The following is a 19,238-nucleotide window of genomic DNA, read 5'->3' as shown; positions in this document are numbered from 1 at the left end:
GGAATGTGCCTGTTCCTTGAAGGGCTACAGTGGCAGAAAGAATGGAGAAAAATAAAAATAAAAAATCAGTTTATCTCATTCCTCCGCCAGTGGCCCAACCTACTTTCCTTCCTCTTTAGTTGTGACTAGTGAGAAGGAGGGAGAAGGGGATGACAGAGGACGAGATGGTTGGATACTGTTCTTGAAGCTACCAGCATGAGTTTGACCAAACTGGGGAAGCCAGGGGAAGACAGGAGTGCCTGGCGTGCTCTGGTCCATGGGGTCACAAAGAGTCAGACACGACTAAATGACTAAACAACAACAACAAGTGAGAAGGAGAAGAAGGGGTAAGAAGAGCTGCAGAAGAACAAGGAAGGATAAGGAAAGGGCTTTAGAATTGAGAGAAAGCTGCCTCTTACCAGTCCCCAATTGCCCTCCCTAATTTTCTAGCAGTCCTTGAGGCACCACTAGGCTCCCTCATCCATCTCCATGGCTATATGGCTTCTGGCCCTAGGAGAGCCAAAAGTGGGGAGAAGAAGTTGCCTATTCAAGGACATCCAGGGCCCTTAGGAGCAGCTCCTTCCATTGCCTCCCAAGGACCTTATTAAAAAGTTAGCATCAAGAACTTTATTAAAAAGTCAGCTTTGAAGCTTCAGCTGCCAGGACTTCAAAGTACAATGCAGGGAAGTTTGGAAGTCCTATAAATTATCAGTTTTTGGAGGTTCGGAAGTAGCATGGGGCTGTTTAAAGCAGGGATTTCAAACAGCTCGTGCTGCCCTTTGAATCTTCAGGCAATATGCTGACAAAGCAGACCCCCAACAGGACTGAACCCCACTGTTCCACCCATCAGGTGATGTCACCCAATTACATCAGATGATGGACAGGTGGGTGTGGTTTGCAGAATATGGCCTCATGAGTCATCTTGGACTCCTGGGAGGGGCAAGACTGACCCATGGGACAGAGGTTTCCTACCCCTGAGTTAACATTTGCCCAACAACACTAGATACTGAATAATCCCTGGCTTTGCTGACATTATTGTGATAGCATTTTATCTGAACAATCTCTTCCTTTGGTAGACATGATTGTTGCATTACTGTTAATTTCTCTCATCTACTTTTGATCAGCTTACTGCAACCAGGGCCAGATTTTGGTTTGATGAGGCCCTAAGCTACTGAAGGTAATGGGGCCCTTTATATGTCTAGCTGTCCTTTATCAACAACAAATTGTTGCTGTCTTTTTGTGTATATATGGTATGCTATATGGTAATTTATGGACCTAATAGGTCCATACACAACACAAAACACTTTTCCTCTATGTAGGTTTTATTTTATTTGTTTTTTATCTTATATTTTGGAAATGTACATCCAGTTTTTTTCCTTTACATTTTTTGAGGGCCCCAAGAGAGTGGGACCCTAAGCTATAGCTTGTTTAGCTTATACGTAAATCCGGCACTGACTGCAACTGTTAGCTGGATTGTCACTCTTTGACTCCTGCCTTTCTTGATGACTCTGCTTTTGTTTGATGGGCTCTGAAATCCTGTCAGGCCTGCCCTGGATTCTTATCAGCAGTGAAGAAATTTGCTCTTTTCCACGTTGACAGAATGCTAGTTATTAACTGGCACTGCAACATGTTCATGTAGAATCAGAAGAATCTTTATTTGCATCAGCCACTAGCCAAAGCATTAAAATAAAATGTACTGAAGATAGAGGTAAAAACTTAACAATAAAAAAATACATTTTGGGGATTTACATCAATAATCAAATAACAGATCTTATTCTAATTGCCATATCTTATGTAGCCATATCTTACAGGGAAGTTGTGTGATTGGTTATTTAGATTAGTGTTGCCTAATTTGGCTTTGTGGTGCTGTTAAATAGTAAAATATGACTGGCTATTGTCATGAAATTCGACTCAATATCACCCAGAGCAGAACTCCAATGTATAGTTAGCAGAGTAAAAACTTGTAGAATTGTAGGATTCCCAGTAAATAGACAAGAGGCAATTGTATTTCATCCAGCAGAGCTTTACTGCTATTGAAGGCAAAGTAGCACAATGGTCACAAATCCAATACATTCAGGATTGGCACTGTCCATAAGAACTCTAGTTGCAGCAGACTTAACTTTAACTTATAATAAATTATAATAAGTCTAAATCTTAACACTAAGCATACTATGTACAGAACACCACACCAAAAGGAAAGAAAGACAGAAAGGAAAGTGAAACCCAGGTTCAGCTTCTCTGAAGGAATAATGCAAACATCATGAACCTTCTGCTTGTTTCTTTCACACAGAGAAGCTTCCAGAAACCATCTTGAATTAATTAGAATAAGAAAGATCTCTACATATCAGATCAATACTTTCTGTACTAAGAAATGCAAACTCACAGCTATATGGTAAAAGGATATCAGGGCATTCAATATAGGTAGATCATGAGTTTGGATTGCACAGAAATGTATCAGGTTTTTTTTTTTCCTGTGCAATTTAAATAATACAGGGTTCCTCTATAGGAGGCTTGGGCACATAAACCCTAAATATGTCACTGGACACCAACTCCCATCAGCTTCAGCCAGCATGGCCATTGGTCAGGAATGATGGGAGTTGGAGTCCAGCAATGTCTTGAGGGTCACAACGTATCCACCTCTGCTCCATAGATTACACTTGAATATTCCTAGAATGTCTAATGATTGGAACAAAAGTTGATAACTTATTACAAATACTCATCATTATTAGGAGAATGTTCTCAACATTTCCAACACTTGGAAGTGTGTGTAAGTAGGCAGATGTGAAGGAAACAAATGTGCTTGAAGTGTTTCCTGTTAGTTTTGTACTGTATTTTACAAAGAAAATGTATTTTACAAAGCATAAATTGTATTGCCTTTTTAACTTGTTAACTGCCTTTAAAAAGTGTGTGTGTGTGTGTGTGTGAAATGTGAGGATGGGGGTGTTTGCTGTCATTTTGTTGCCTGATAACATGGGAGTGTGAAGACTTCAAGCAGGCTCTGTCCAGAAAAAATTATGAAGACAGGCATGCAATGGACTAACGATTTATGCATTGCTATGAAAGTCTGTATTTTTGGAACAAGAAGACCAAACCCTCTCTTGGGCTCAAGGGAGAGAAATAAATTGTATTGAACTCAATATATAAATAATACAGCATGTTCAGTTGTTGCCATCCTAACAAGTAAAGATTCATCTTCAAGTTTTGTTTAAGGAGTCTATTTTACTACAAAGGTTTGGGGGTGAAACTGCAGCACAAATCTGAATGACTCAAAAATAGCTAACATTTTCCAGCATGAAGGTTGGTTTTGGCAAGTTATTCCAAAGTTATTAAAAAATATGTGCTAGCTTTACTACACAGTTAATTAGACTACAGTATTGAAAATCAATCTCACTCACTTATATCACTTTATTTCATAGAAATACTTCATTTCAAATAAACCTTAAAATTTACCTTTGATGATATGCACTCACTATAAAGACACTACTGTCTTACTACAACATTAGTCCAAGAAACTGGGATGATAAAGTAAAACATAAAGTGATCACTGAAGCACTACACTCTATTTTCCTTTCAGATATCTGCCTAAATTTTATACTTCATCATCAGTCTCCACATAGCAACTTTGATCTCCTTGTTCCTTAGTGTGTAGATCGTGGGGTTCATCAAAGGGAAGACCACAGTGTGGAAAAAAGCCACTATCTTGTCAAAGGGGAAATCTTGGAAGGGGCGGCAGTAGATGTAGATAGCCGGACCAAACATGATGAAGACAATGATGATGTGGGTGATGCACGTAGAGGAGGCTTTGCTCTTCCCTTGACCAGAGCCTGTCCTCACCTTGACCAGCAAAGCCCCATATGAAATGAGGAGGAGGATGAAACATCCAGTAGTGACCAGACCACTGTTAACGAACATGACAAATTCTAATGCATAAGTGTTGGTGCAAGCCAGCTTGATGATCTGGGTGATGTCGCAAAAGAAATTGTCCAGTTCATTGGGGCCACAGAAAGGAAGTGGTATGATGAGAATCACCTGGATTATAGAATGTATGAATCCTCCTGCCCATGAACCTACAACTAACATCCAGCAAACCACTCTGGTCATCACAGTGGCATAGTGCAGTGGGTGGCAAATGGCTACATACCGATCCACAGCCATGGCAATAAGGAGGTTGATCTCGGCCCCACCCAGAAAATGAATGAAGAAAAGCTGTGCAATGCAGCCCCTGTAGGAGATGGTTCTGCAGCCAGCCAAGACGTTGGCTATCATCTTTGGAGGGGTGACACAGCTGTAGCAGATGTCCATCAAAGCCAAATTGGCCAAGAAGAAAAACATGGGGGATCCCAGATGGGAATATTTCAAAATGGTCACAATGATCAGGATGTTCCCAGGTAGGATGATGACATAGAAGAGCAGGAGGAGACAACAGAGGAACAGCTGCAGCTCCCAGATCTGTGATAATCCCTGGAGAACAAACTCTGCCACTACTGTATAGTTCAGTTGTTCCATCTCCACTACTGTATGGTTCCATTGTTCCATTTTTAGAGTGCATAGCTCTGCAGTCAAATAATGATGAAGATGTTAAACAGGAAAAATCTACAAGGTGGGTTTCCCCTCTCCCCCCCTTTCATCTCAAGGTTATATAAACAGTGCATGCAGCCCATTGATTGGCTGGTTTGTAAGAAACCAGTGGCCCAGTTATCGTTTGGGTATCTTGTCCAGGTGCTGCTTTTTCAAAAAAGCAAATGAAAAGTCAATTTCAATTGAAAAGAAGTTTATCATACTGGTATAGTTTTCAAAGTGCCAGGAATAGATGCACTTTCTTGACGAAAGCTTGGTAATCTCTTTTTTAACCAAACATGCATTTCCTCTAATAAACACTGGCTTCCTTGTTTTCCTAAAAGCAGAGTTTCAGCGAGATTATATCTGGGGGAAAGCATGCTTCTCCAAGAGGGGTTCAGTATTCAGTTCAGCTTCTGCTGAGAATTCACCTCCAAATGCCAACAACATAGTCTCTGGCCATTGTCCATACTGTCTGGGCCTTGATGAAGCCCAGCAACACCAAAAGGACCACAGGTTTTCCCTCCCTGTTCTAGTGAAAGAATTGCAAGGAGGGTTATTCTCTACTGGTCATTGACTGAAATAAAAAATGAGAAAAATAGAGTGGTGAAATTTCTTTTTAATAAGCATCAGTTTGAGGCTCATCTGTGCATTTCATATTTTAGTGCTCGTTCACTTGCTGCCCAACTTAATGCAGTAGAAATAATGTCATGATTGGCTACTAATGTCCTCCTTGTTAGGTTACTGGTGTGCTAATAGTTTAGGCTGAGTGCTCAGTGTGTAACAAACTCTCTCTCTCTCTCTCTCCTCTGGGCAATATATATGAGATATATAGATCTTTTGAATTAGATACCCATCAGATCAGGAAGAGATAAGAAATATCCAGCTGTGGGTAGAGAGAACGAGCAAAAATATTTGATTAGAGAGATCCTGTGCTTATAGTGCCTAAAGGGAGTTGAGTACAGAAGTTGTTCTCTGAAGATTTATTCCCTGCTTTAGGAGTGCCTGCTTGCTTCCATCATTCTTTGCTTGGATATTTGTAAATAAAGCAAATATGCTGAACCTTACATTCCATTCCATGTATAAATAATGGGACTGAATAAACATAGGAAATAGATACACATACATAAAGGCTCTCTCTCAGATACCCACATTATGGACCTGTGAAGTAGAAAATATGCAGACACATGAGTTTTCCAGAAGAGGGACCTCAACATATTGCCTTTCTTTTTCTGAAATCCAGTCCCTCCAAGAGAAAAGGTATGATTGTTCTTCTCTCATTAAAATGTATGCAAGTTTTAGACGATCTTTTGCAACATAGAAAACAATGAATGTATGTTTCCTTTTAAACTACTAACAAGAGAAAAACAGTTTAGATAAAGAACATAAGAACACAGGAAGACAGGAACATAAAGAACATAGGAAGCTGTCTTATACCGAGTGAGACCATTCATCTATCTAGCTTGGTGTTATCTGCACTGACTGCAGTTGCTCTCCAGGATTTTAGGCAGGAGTCTTCCCTACCTGGAGAATCCAGGGATTGACTCTGTGGCCTCTGTACCACTTCACTATTGGTAGCAGAGAGAATTCAGAACCTTGCCCATCCCATCAAAGACCTTGTGGCTACAGGAGTGAATACAGCCACTTCAGCTCCCTCACCCTATTCCTTTATCACTCCTCTTGCTTTCTTGCAGAAGGAAGGAAGGAAGGAAGGAAGGAAGGAAGGAAGGAAGGAGTATGATGGGAGACAGAGAAGGCTGAAGTGTGAAGATGTAGCTGTCACTTACCCCCTGCTGCCACCAGGTGTATGACAGCCCTTGAGGCAGCGGCAAGTCTCCTCATCCTCCCTAGCTATATTACTTCTGGCCCTGGGAGAGCTGAAGGTGAGGAGGTGTGTATCAAAGGATATTCTGGGCCCTTGGGTACAACCCTTCCACAGGCTCCCAAGGGCCTTATTAAAAACCAAACTTCTTTTTCCTTTATTTTCAATACTTCAAGGCTACTTCAAGGATGTTGATTGGAAGCTTGTGGCTGACAACCCCATTTTGCAATCCTAACTACACTTGTTGGGAAGTAAATATATTTGCATATATTTGCTTAGGAAAGTATGGCAAGGTGGGGGTGCCATGATGATTTTCTGGGGGCAGAACACAGGCTATGGATTTTCTCCTCTGCTACATTCCCCAAAGGAGACACATATTTGAGAACAATGACCAAAACACCAAGAGTACTATTGCTTATTTTGTTTTAGTTTTTTATAAAGGTTTTGCTTTCTCAGTGAAAAAAGGGTGTTTTTTATTTGGAAATATTTATATATGCTTTTTATGATTTTATATTAATATGATTTTTGTCATGTTAATACCATGGTTCATCCAAGGAACACAAAACAGTATCCATGTTCCCCAATGTACATTCATTGGAGTGTCAGAAAGCGATGATGTCTACCCTATTTGCATAAGATCTACACATCCATGAGAACCCTGCGCCCCATGAATCTTGGGAAGAGGGACTGATTGTGAAATCACTAATTTCTTTATTTCTTCATCAGTTTCCACATAGCAACTTTTATCTCCTTGTTTCTCAGTGTGTAGATCATGGGATTCATCAGAGGGAAGACCATGGTGTGGAAAAAGGCCACCACCTTGTCAAAGGGATAGTCCTGGAAGGGGTGGCAGTTGATGTAGATAGCTGGACCAAACATAATGCAGGCGATGATGATGTGGGTGATGCACGTAGAGGAGGCTTTGTTCTTTCCATGGTTTGAGCTTGTCCTCACCTTTATTAGCAGGGCCCCATAAGAGGTGAGGAGGAGGATGAAACATGCAGCACTTACCAGGCCACTGCTAACAAACATGAAAAATTCTAATGTGTAAGTGTTGGTGCAAGCCAGCTTAATAATCTGGGTGACATCACAGAAGTAGTTGTCAACCTCATTGGGGCCACAGAATGGGAGAGGGATGATGAGAATGACCTGGATTATGGAGTGCAGGAATCCTCCAACCCATGAACATACCAACATACCCCAGCAGACTAGTTGGGTCACCATAGTAGCATAGTGCAGTGGCTGGCAGATGGCCACATACCGGTCAATGGCCATGGCAATGAGAAGGAACATCTCAGCTGCACCAAGAAAATGAATGAAAAAAATCTGAGTGATACATCCCTGGTATGATATAGTCCTGCGACCAGAGAATATGTTAGCCATGAGCTTTGGTGGGGTGACACAGCTGTAGCAGATGTCCAAGAAGGCCAGGTTGGCTAAGAAGAAAAACATGGGGGATCCCAGATGGGGGTCCTTACAGATTGTCACAATGATGACAAAGTTTGCAGGTAGGATGATGATGTAGAAGAGCAGGAGAAGAACACAGAGGAACAGCTGCATCTCCCAGAGCTGTGACAACCCCTGGATAACAAACTCTTTCACTACAGTGTGATTCCCATTTTCCATCCTTACAGATGTAGTCCTGAAAAACAATTATATCTGAATTGTTAAACAATAAATGATTGCAGTCCCACCACCCCCATTTATACACCTTATTATAAATGCAACCAATTGGTAGGCTGGCCAGGAGCAGATCAAAATAGCTCACGGGTTCATGTTACATTCAGATTCTGTGGCTTTTGTGCAGAGAATTGATGATTGCCTAACAGCACTGTATGGGTTAGATGTCTCAGTGATATGTGATCCAGCTGGACTGGACGGCTAAAATATGTTCAGAAAATTAAACCCAGGAGATGAGTCACATGGACTCCTCTGCAATTAGAACATGATGTCACTGATAGTGAAGAGGAGAAATTCATTTCAGTGTACAGTTAAAACCAAATCGATCACATTTGCACTTTCAGGAACAATAAACAAACCACAACACAACTATTCTTTGAAACTTGCACTTATCTGAATGTATTGAGCCTGGGACCTTCTGAAGTGCAAAACAGATTACCACTGAGTTATGGCCCATTTCCCAAATCTAAGGATAACAAGACTGAGATTCAGTGCTGCTGCTGGTTCTGCTGCTTCTGGACCCTATACCTTCCTTCCTCCAACCCCAGAGATTCTCAAGACCATGATAGAATGATCAGATCTGACTGAAAACCTTTTGCTGCCTGAAATGAGGAATAAGATCTGGCTTCCTCAACCTGAGCCCTCCAGATGTTTTGAGACTACAACTCCCATCATCCCTAACCACTGGTCCTGCTAGCTGGGGATCATGGGAGTTGTAGGCCAAAAACATCTGGGGGGCCGAGGTTGAGGAAGCCTGAATAAGATGGTGCCCCCACCCCACAATACCATACTCAGCAGCTGACAAAACTGGCAGCTTAACATTGCTTTGATACCAAAGAATCCTCAACTACACATCAACGACAACCAGCTCAGGATGCAAAGGGCAGACCATATGGAACACACAGTTCTGCCCTCCACATTTCCCGCCCTCCAGCATTTGCCACTTGAGGCAGCTTCTTCAATTTGTGTAAATGGTAGTGCTGGCCATACTTGCAGAGCTCAGGGACTAGGGACAGAAGGATTTCTCATTTACAGTTTTTTAGTTTCTCATTTTTCCAATTTTAAATTCCATTCCCCACATTTCAACATCAGTTTGATATTTCTTTTAAAGGGAGCCCTAATCAAAATCAGACAGCATTTTAATAAAAATTCCTTCTATTTTTTTGCATTTAAAGTAATGACTATCCCCTTGAAGCAAGAATAGGGAACCACTAGTCCTCTAAATATTGCTGGACCACAACTGTCACCATCCCTGACCACTTGCCATGGTATCTGTAGCTGGTGAGAGTTGAACAACAGCTGGAGGACTGCAGTTTAGCCAACTCTGCCATAAAGGCTTGAGGCAGTCAGAAAAAAGCAGCCACTATGCCTCCCATCCTGATCCTCCACCAGACCCCTTCCATGTTCTCTTTGCTTCCTTAGTATTGATCAGCAAGGAAGATAGGAACATAAGAAGGCTTTGCAGGATCAGGCCAGTGGCCCATCTAGCTCAGCATCTTCATCTCATTGTGGCCCACCAGATGCCAGCAAGCAGGACAACTGGTATCCAAATTGAACCAAATGATCAATAGAGGAGCAAGGGAGGAAAACTAAAGCCATGCAAAAAGACAATGTGAAAAAGAGCAGAGATGAGACATTTACCCTTTGTTGCCCTTCAATTTGCAGACAGCCCTTCTGGCAGAATAAATCTTCGTCATCCTCATACTTATACTGCTTATGGAAGAAGTGCATCCAAGGATATACTGAGCCCAGAATAAACACCTTCCAGTGATCCCATAGGACCTCATTAAAAAGGTTAGCAATTTCTTTTATTTCAGTGGTGCTTCAAGGATATTGATAATCAGCATGAGGTTTGATAACCCCATTTTCTAGTCACTTCCCCATTTAATTGACATTTTTTTATTAAACCTCAACACAGAGTAAATAACAGCTCTCCTTTTTGTACATGAATTAATTATATGATACAGACATGGCTATGGATTATGGGTAGTAATAACACAGTTTTGTTTTTATTTTTAAAATATTTTTATTAATTTTCTCAGTAACAAACATCACAAAAAATAAGCATCAAGAAAGGACTCTTAAGGGGGAAAAGAGAAAAAGAGAAAAATAGGAAAAATGGAAACGGAAAAAAAAAACTATTTACATATTCTATATCAAATCCAAATATGGCAATGGAAGAGTATCCTCCTCCATTGTACCTGATGGCAGCAGACTAGTTTAGTGACTGTGTAGAAACATGGGAATCTGCCTTGTACTGACTCAGATCTACAGGCCAATCTGCCTCAGTATTGTCCAAACTGACCTGCTCCGATCATAATGCAGTGTTGTTGGAAATAAAATTGTCTCTGCAGGGGTCTTACAGAGGAAGAATGAAAGATGATTTATTGAGGAATGAGCAGGTGATTAGGAAGGCTCAAAAGACTCTAAAGGATTACTTTGAGACAAATATTAATTCTGAGGTGGAAATTAGAGTCGTTTGGGATGCAAGTAAGGCAGTTATGAGAGGATTCCTCATACAACAAAATTTGATCAAGAAAAGGATACAGAATGAGAAAAAAGACAATATTCTGTCTCAATCAAAAGATAAAGAGAAGAACTTGAGATCTAATCCGAAGAATCAGCAGATTCAAAAGGAAATTAAAGCACTACAGATCCAATACTCCCAGATTATAAATCAGGAAATAGAATGGAAAATAAAAATGATGAGACAGAGAAACTTTGAATCGGCAAATAAATGTGGAAAACTGCTGACTTGGCAGTTAAAAAAGAGACAGAAACCAAGTACTATTACTAATATTGTATCAGAAGGAAAGTCTATGGAGAATCCTGCAGAGATAAGAAGATGTTTTTAGAAATACTATAAACAACTGTATAAAAATGGAAAAGAAGCTAATGGTAAAATCGAGCAAGTTATCCAAGTACATGGATTGCAAAAAATTCCTGAAAATAAAAAGATCCTACTTAATGGATTGATCACAAGAAAAGAGGTTGAGAATGCAATAAATCAGATGCAGCTTGGTAAAACACCAGGGCCAGATGGTTTGTCAGTAAAATACTATAAAACTTTGAAACACTGGCTTATTCAGCCATTGATGGCTGTATGCAATAAGATATTAAGAGGGGACAAAGCACCTGAAACCTGGAAGGAAGCCTTTATAACCCTGATTCCAAAACCAGATCGATAGGTCCAATGTGAAAAATTATAGGCCGACCTCATTACCCAATGTGGATTACATTTTTTTTGCTAACATTCTGGCCAACAGGTTGAAGAAGGTACTAACAGATTATATTCATAAGGACCAGGCAGGATTTCTACCTGGGAGACATATGAAAGATAACATTAGGAATATAATCGATGTGTTAGAAAGATTGGAAGTTAAAAAAAAACCTCTAAAGCAATGTTAATGTTTGTAGATGCTGAGAAGGCCTTTGATAATGTTTCATGGAGTTTTATGAAAAGGTATTTAGAAAATATTGAGGTTGGACAATAATTTTTAAATGGTATTAATGCGATCTATTTTGAGCAAAAAGTTAAAATCATAGTTAATAATTTGGTTTCAGAAGAAATTAGAATTGAGAAAAGAACCAGGCAAGGGTGCCCACTTTCCCCTCTGCTTTTTATTTCGGTCCTAGAGGTTTTGCTAAACATGCTAAGGAAAGAGTAAGAGGTTAAAGGTATAACAGTAGGATCCAAACAATATGAGTTAAAAGCCTTTGTTCACAATTTGGTGTTAACATTACAAGACCCAGATTCCAGTGCAGTGAAAGCACTGAAGTTGATTCAAGAGTTCGGGCAAGTAGCAGGATTTAAGTTAAACAAGAGCAAAACCAAAGTGCTGGTGGAAAAAAATAGATAATGAGGTGAGAAAAATCCTTCAGGAAAAGACAGGCCTTGTTTTTGTGAAAAAGGGGAAGTACCTGGGTGTAAATTTATCAGTGAAAAACTTGAATTTATATAAAGACAATTATGAGAAATTATGGAATGAAATAAAGAGAGATCTTGAGATTTGGTCAAATTTAAAATTGTCATTAATGGGCCAAATATTGGTGGTTAAGATGAATGTACTGCCAATGATGTTGTTTTTATTCCATGCTTTACCAATTACTGATAATGTCAGATGTTTTAAAGAATGGCAGAAAGCATTGTCTAAATTTATCTGGCAGGGGGAAAACCCAGAATTAAATATAAAATATTAATAGATGCAAAAGAGAGAGGGGGATTTTCCCTGCCAGATCTGAAGATATATTTCGAGGCAGAAGCTTTCTGCTGGGTTAAGGAATGAATTCAAATAGATAATGCTGATGTGTTAGACTTTGAAGGATTTGACAATGTATTTGGTTGGCATGCATATTTATGGTATGACAAGATATCGGCTCATAAAGGTTTTAAAAATCATGTAATTAGAAAATCTCTATATAATGTATGGATAAGATATAAAGATCTCTTGGAAAGGAAAACACTCAGATGGCTTTCACCAATGGAAGCTAAGGCTCAGAAAATGTTGAATATGGAGAGTAAATAGTTGAAATATGATGATTTACCAGTGGAAGAAAATGAAGAATTTAAACTAAGACCATTTGACCAAATCAAAGACAAATTAGATGGATGGTTACAATATTATCAGATCAATGAATTATATAAATTGGATAGGAAAAACAGTTTTGCAACAGAAAAAATCCAAATTGGAAATGGAATTATTAGATACTAATGTTAAAAAATCTTTCTAAAATGTACAGTTTGTTGTTAGAATGGCATACAAAGGATGAACAAGTTAAATCTGTGATGATTGATTGGGCAAGAGATGTTGGACACAATATAATGTTGGAAGATTGGGAAAGGCTATGGAAGAAAGGGGTTAAGTTTACTGCATGTACGGTATTAAAGGAAAACATTATGAAAATGGTGTATGGTACTTAGCCCCGGTGAAATTAGCAAAGATGTATCATACAAAGGATAATTTGTGTTTGAAATGTAAAGAAAAAGAAGGTACTTTCTACCATATGTGGTGGACGTGTCCCAAGGTGAAAGACTTCTGGGAGAAGATTTATAATGAGTTGAAAAAAAATGTTGAAAAATACGTTTATTAAAAAACCAGAAGCCTTTCTACTTGGAATAATAGGAATAGAATTCCCCCCAAAAGATGTTAGATTGTTTTTGTATGCCACTACAGCGGCAAGAATTTTATTAGCCAAAAACTGGAAATCACAAAAGATACCAACTATAGAAGAATGGCAGATGAAGATGTTGGACTTTTTGGAGCTGGCCAACCTGACTGGAAGAATCCGCAACCAGAAAGAAGAGGAGACCCAAAAGGATTGGAATAATTTTAAAGAATATCTAGCTAAATACTGTAATATAAGATAAAGAGAAATCTCTTGGAAGTAAAAAAGTTAGGCCTAGGGTTACAATAAGTTGATGTAGTTAAAAATACAAATGATTGGAATATTAATAATGGAGAAGAAGTTAGTAAATTAAAGAAGTTAATATTATTAGAAATATGAATTTGGAGAACTGCTAATTAGGTGATAAAATGAAATTCAGGGGATTCGAGGAAGTCAGTCATCAATGTAATGCAATCAGGATTTGGAAGTTAAAATTCTTTTCTATGTGTTTTTCTGTTTTTGTGTATTGTAATGTTTTTCTTTTGTCTTTTTTCTTTTTCTTTTGTACGTGACTAATGTGAAAATGGAGGGGGGCGCGGGTGGCGCTGTGGGTAAAAGCCTCAGCGCCTAGGGCTTGCCGATCGAAAGGTTGGTGGTTCGAATCCCCGCAGCGGGGTGCGCTCCCGCTGCTCGGTCCCAGCGCCTGCCAACCTAGCAGTTCGAAAGCACCCCCGGGTGCAAGTAGATAAATAGGGACCGCTTACTAGCGGGAAGGTAAACAGCGTTTCCGTGTGCTGCGCTGGTTTGCCAGATGCAGCTTTGTTACGCTGGCCACATGACCCGGAAGTGTCTCCGGACAGCGCTGGCCCCCGGCCTCTTGAGTGAGATGGGCGCACAACCCCAGAGTCTGTCAAGACTGGCCCGTACGGGCAGGGGTACCTTTACCTTTACCTTAATGTGAAAATGAATTTAAAAAATTGGGGGGGGGGGAGTATTGTCCACACTGATTGACAGTGGCTCTCCAGAGCTTCCCTACACTTCCTGGCAATGCTAGGGATTGAATCTGGGAGTGTCTACATGCTCTTTCACTGAGCTATGACTCTTGCAAGACAGCTTTGATCTACAGAGAAGGGAAATGACTGGTTGTATGGTAAGGAGGGGTTGCCATGATGATTTTCTGGGGGCAGTACACAGGAAAAGGATTTGCTCCATTTCTGCACTCCCCAAAGAAGACACATATTTTAGAACAATGACCAAAACACCAAGACCTTTATTGCTTTTATTTTGTTTTTTATAAAGGTTTTGTTTCCTCAGTGGGGGAAAAAGTGAGGTCTTTTTTATTTGGCATTATCTATTTGTTTTATTTTATGCTAATAACATGGTTCCTCCAAGGAACACAAAACAGTATCCATGGTCACCTGTTCCCCTATATTCATTCATTGGAGTGTCAGAAAAGGATGCTGTCTAGCCTGTGCCCCATGAATCTTGGGAAGAGGGACTGACTGTGAAATCACTAATTTTTATATTTCTTCAACAGTTTCCACATAGCAACTTTTATCTCCTTGTTTCTCAGTGTGTAGATCATGGGATTCATCAGAGGGAAGACCACGGTGTGGAAAAAGGCTACCACTTTGTCGAAGGGAAAGTCCTGGAAGGGACGGCAGTAGATGTAGATGGCTGGACCAAACATAATGCAGGCGATGATGATGTGGGTGATGCATGTAGAGGAGGCTTTGTTCTTCCCATGGCTTGAGCTTGTCCTCACCTTTATTAGCAGGGCCCCATAAGAGATGAGGAGGAGGATGAAGCACGCAGTGCTTACAAGGCCACTGCTAACAAACATGACAAATTCTAATGTGTAAGTGTTGGTGCAAGCCAGTTTAATAATCTGGGTGATATCACAGAAGAAGTTGTCAAGCTCATTGGGGCCACAGAATGGGAGAGGGATGATGAGAATGACCTGGATTATGGAGTGCAGGAATCCTCCAACCCATGAACATACCAACATACCCCAGCAGACTAGCTGGGTCACCATAGTAGCATAGCGCAGTGGCTGGCAGATGGCCACATACCGGTCAATGGCCATGGCAATGAGAAGGAACATCTCAGCTGCACCAAGAAAATGAATGAAAAAAATCTGAGTGATACATCCCTGGTATGATATAGTCCTGCGACCAGAGAATATGTTAGCCATGAGCTTTGGTGGGGTGACACAGCTGTAGCAGATGTCCAAGAAGGCCAGGTTGGCTAAGAAGAAAAACATGGGGGATCCCAGATGGGGGTCCTTACAGATTGTCACAATGATGACAAAGTTTGCAGGTAGGATGATGATGTAGAAGAGCAGGAGAAGAACACAGAGGAACAGCTGCATCTCCCAGAGCTGTGACAACCCCTGGATAACAAACTCTTTCACTACAGTGTGATTCCCATTTTCCATCCTTGCAGATGTTGTTCTGAAAAACAATAATGTTCAGATTGTTAAACAATAAATGATTGCAACACCCCTGCTCCTTTTTAAATCGGGCTCCGGTGGCACGGTAGCAGTGGGAGGCCCCATTAGCTAAAGTGGTCTTCAGGTTAAGAACAGTTTCAGGTTAAGAATGGACCTCTGGAACAAATTAAGTACTTAACCTGAGGTACCACTGTACATTATTTACGCAATGAGTTCTGCTTTCCTCCTGGAGCCTGATTGGTCTTTTCCTGCAGGCCAATCAGTTGTTGCATTCTAGGCTCCTATTTGCCTATTGTTCTAGGATCCAAGCTTAGTACATAACACAGAGCCAGTGTTTTGTAGTGGTTAGAGTGTGGAATTAGTACCTGTGAGACATTCAGAAAAACCTTCTGACACTAAGAGCTGTTTAGCAGTGGAACAGATTCCCACAATGGGAATCTGTGGTTTTTTAAACAGAGGTTGAATGGCCTTCCAATTCTAAGATTCTATGAATTGGGTCTGGAAACTAAATGATAGCTAGTGCAGTCAGGCCAGGATCAGTGTTACATGATCAAACCGTCTTCCCCAGTGAACAACCTGACTGTTGAATTCTCCACCAGTTAAAGCTTCCTAACCTTATCCAGTGGCAACTCCACATATAGTAGTAATCTAACTTAGAGGTTACCAGAGCATAGACAACAGAAGTTAGGCTATCCCTGTCCACAGGGTCACCAGCTGAAGATGATGGAAGACACTCTGCATCACTGAAGCCATCTTAGCCTCAAACAACAGCAATGAATCCCGATGTACCTCCCTCACAGGGTAGTGAGAGCTAAATGAGGTGGGGGAGAACCATGTATGCCTTCTTGAGCTCCTTGGATGGAAGGTAGAACATAAATGCAAAGAAACAACAAAATTCTTTCCTTGTTGTTCTCTATTCCTAAGTTTTATAGCACCTCTGTCAATTACATGCATGTTTTGCATTTACCTAGAAATAGGAATCAGGGACACATACAGCACTGACACATACAGCACATGTCTGTGTTTGTTCTTGCCTTCTGATGCCACTATTCCTTTTTTCATACTTCATTTTCTGTTCACAATCGGCCAAATTTACACAAGGAATATTGTCATGGTGATAGGAAAAGTATTTCCTTTGCAATTCAGGTAGAGATGGGTAGATCTATCAGTTTCAGGTTCTCTCAGTTTCTCATCTTTCCAATCTTAAATTCTCTATATTTACACACAACTCCATGGTGTTTTTTAAAAAGAAAACCACATAAATATTTATCACCATTTTATTGCAAATTTCTCCTAATATAAATATTTTTGTATGCAATTTTGCAAAATATACACAGATTTCTGCAAAACAATTTCCTTTGATCTAATCAATTCCGTTAAATATTATTTTCACTTATGTGCATTTTAATGCACTTTTTGCTATATTATAAGCTACACATTACTTAGGTGTAGGACTAGGATGGTATTCACCTCTAGTCCTACTCAGCGCAGACACATTGAAATTATTGGACATGGCAATCTTTTGTTCATTAATTTCAATGGGTCAACTCTGAGTAGGACTTAGGTGACAATAATTCCTACACTGCAAAATTCAAACAGGTGCAAATTTCAAAGGTTGTCTTTTCTTTGGTTTGCATATTGTTCAGAAAACTAAACCCAGGATATGAGTTACATGGAGTCCTCTGTGATCTGAACATGATGTCACTAATAGTGACGAGGAGAAATTCAGTTCAGTGTGCAGTTAAAGCCAAATTGACCACATTTGCACTTTCAGAAACAATAAACAAACAACAACAACTATTCTTTGAAAATTGCACTTATCTGAATGGATTGAGCCTGGGACCTTCTGAAGTGCAAAACAGATTACCACAATGGCTCATTTCCCAAATCTAAGGCTAACAAGACAGTGATCCAGTGCTGTTGCTGCTGCTGGTGGACCCTACACCTTCCTCCCGCCAACCACAGAGATTCTCAAGACCACGAGCAGATCTGGCAGAACCCTTTTGCTGCCTGAAGAGATGAATTAGATCAGGCTTCCACAACCTCAGCCCTCCAGATGTTTTGAGACTACAATTCTCATCATCCCTAACCACTGGTCCTGCTAGCTAGGGATCATGGGAGTTATAGGTCAAAAACATCTGGAGGGCCAAAGTTGAGGAAGCCTGAATAAGATGGTGCCCCCCACTCGATAATACCAAACACAGCTGCTGACAAAACTGGCAGCTTAACTTTAATTTGATACCAGAGAATCTTCAACTACACCTCAACTACAACTAGCTTAGGATGCAAAGGGCAGACCATATGGAACACACAGTTCTGTCCTCCACATTTCCCACCCTCCAGCATTTGCCACCTGAGGCAGCTTCCTCAGTTTGTCTAAATGGTAGTGCTGGCCATACATGCAGAGCTCAGGGACTAGGGACAGAAGGATCTGTCATTTTCAGTTTCTTGGTTTCTCATTTTTCCTATCTTAAATTCAGTTTCCCACATTTCAACATCAGTTTGATATTTGTTTAGAAAAAGAGTCCTAATCAAAAGCAATCAGCACTTTAATACAAATTCCTTCTAATGTTTGCATTGAAAGTAATGACTACCCCCTTAAAGCAAGAGTAGGGAGCCACTAGTACTCTAGATATTGCTGGACCACAACTGTCCCCATCCCTGACCACTTGCCATGGTATCTGAAGCTGGTGAGAGTTGAACAGCAGCTGGAGGACTGCAGTTTAGTCAACTATGCCATAAAGACTTGAGGCAGTCAGAAAAAAGCAGCCACCATGCCACCCATCCTGATCCTCCACCACACCCCTCCTCTGTGTTCTCTTTGCTTCCTTAGTAGTGATTAGCAAGGAAGATAGGAACATAAGAAGGGTCTGCAGGATCAGGCCAGTGGCCCATCTAGCTCAGCATCTTCTTCTCATTGTGGCCCACCAGATGCCAGCAAGCAGGTCAACAACACTCTCCTCTCCTGTGGCTTCCAGCAACTGGTATCCAAAGTGAGCTGAATGATCAACAGAGGGGCAAGGGAGGAAAACTAAAGCCATGCAAAAAGACAATGTGAAAAAGAGCAGAGATGAGACAAACATTTACCCTTTGTTGCCCTTCAATTTGCAGACAGCCTTTCTGGCAGAATAAATCTTCCTCATCCTCATAGTTATATTGCTTATGGAAGAAGTGCATCCAAGAATATACTGAGCCCAGAAGAAACACCTTCCACTGATCCCAGAGGACCTCATTAAAAAAGTTAGCAATAGCCAATTCCTTTTATTTCAGTGGTGCTTCAAGGATATTGATGGTCCCATTTTGACAATCCCATTTTCTAGTCACTTCCCCATTTAATTGTCTTATTTATTAAACCTCAGCACACAATGCAAATAATAGCTCTCTTTGTTTGTACATGAACTAATCATATGATACATACATGGCTATGGGCTTTGGGTAGTAATAACAGAGTTTTGTTAAATGACTGAAATGTACTCTAGTCTTCCCCAGCCTAGTGCCTTCCAGATGATCACAACTCTCATCAGCCCAAACTAGCACATGATGGAATACTCAGAAATGTATTAAACTTCAGAGACTTCCCTATGGCTTGAGTAAATTAATGATTTCAGTGTAGAGTGATAAGAGCATATATTTCAATGTAGA

General features: G+C 40.4%; 4 protein-coding genes and 1 long non-coding RNA gene across 5 annotated transcripts in view; 1 reads left to right on the top strand and 4 right to left on the bottom strand.

Annotated features, from left to right (window-relative positions):
• The window catches only part of LOC307201976 (vomeronasal type-2 receptor 26-like), a 237,745-nt gene that overhangs the window by 52,581 nt on the left and 165,926 nt on the right, over positions 1-19,238 (bottom strand). The window lies entirely within an intron of this gene.
• On the bottom strand, positions 3,513-4,989 carry LOC307202018 (olfactory receptor 4N5-like). The gene has a single exon (XM_079951638.1). It carries the CDS (start codon positions 4,513-4,515, stop codon positions 3,562-3,564), a length of 954 nt encoding a protein of 317 aa, XP_079807764.1. The 5' UTR covers positions 4,516-4,989; the 3' UTR covers positions 3,513-3,561.
• Positions 6,308-19,119, top strand: LOC307202083. The gene is made up of 4 exons (XR_013832813.1): positions 6,308-6,427; positions 6,535-6,646; positions 9,704-9,832; positions 18,708-19,119. It is a non-coding gene; the product is annotated as an uncharacterized lncRNA (long non-coding RNA).
• On the bottom strand, positions 7,070-7,984 carry LOC307202042 (olfactory receptor 4N2-like; the record flags this gene model as incomplete). Its single annotated transcript, XM_079951662.1, has 1 exon — positions 7,070-7,984. The coding sequence occupies one exon, from the start codon at positions 7,982-7,984 to the stop codon at positions 7,070-7,072; it is 915 nt and encodes a 304-aa protein (XP_079807788.1).
• LOC307202037 (olfactory receptor 4N2-like) lies at positions 14,575-15,581 on the bottom strand (the record flags this gene model as incomplete). The annotated part of the gene is made up of 1 exon (XM_079951657.1): positions 14,575-15,581. One exon carries the CDS (start codon positions 15,579-15,581, stop codon positions 14,658-14,660), a length of 924 nt encoding a protein of 307 aa, XP_079807783.1. The 3' UTR covers positions 14,575-14,657.

The sequence above is a fragment of the Podarcis cretensis genome (assembly GCF_951804945.1).
Source record: "Podarcis cretensis genome assembly, chromosome: 13".
Taxonomy (NCBI): domain Eukaryota; kingdom Metazoa; phylum Chordata; class Lepidosauria; order Squamata; family Lacertidae; genus Podarcis; species Podarcis cretensis.
Note: the sequence above shows the minus strand (reverse complement) of the source record. Positions and strands in the feature narration are given on the sequence as shown.

Bases quoted from the DNA above. Each gene is read 5' to 3' on its own strand.
- LOC307202018 (XM_079951638.1), bottom strand. From the start codon at position 4,515: ATGGAACAATGGAACCATACAGTAGTGGAGATGGAACAACTGAACTAT.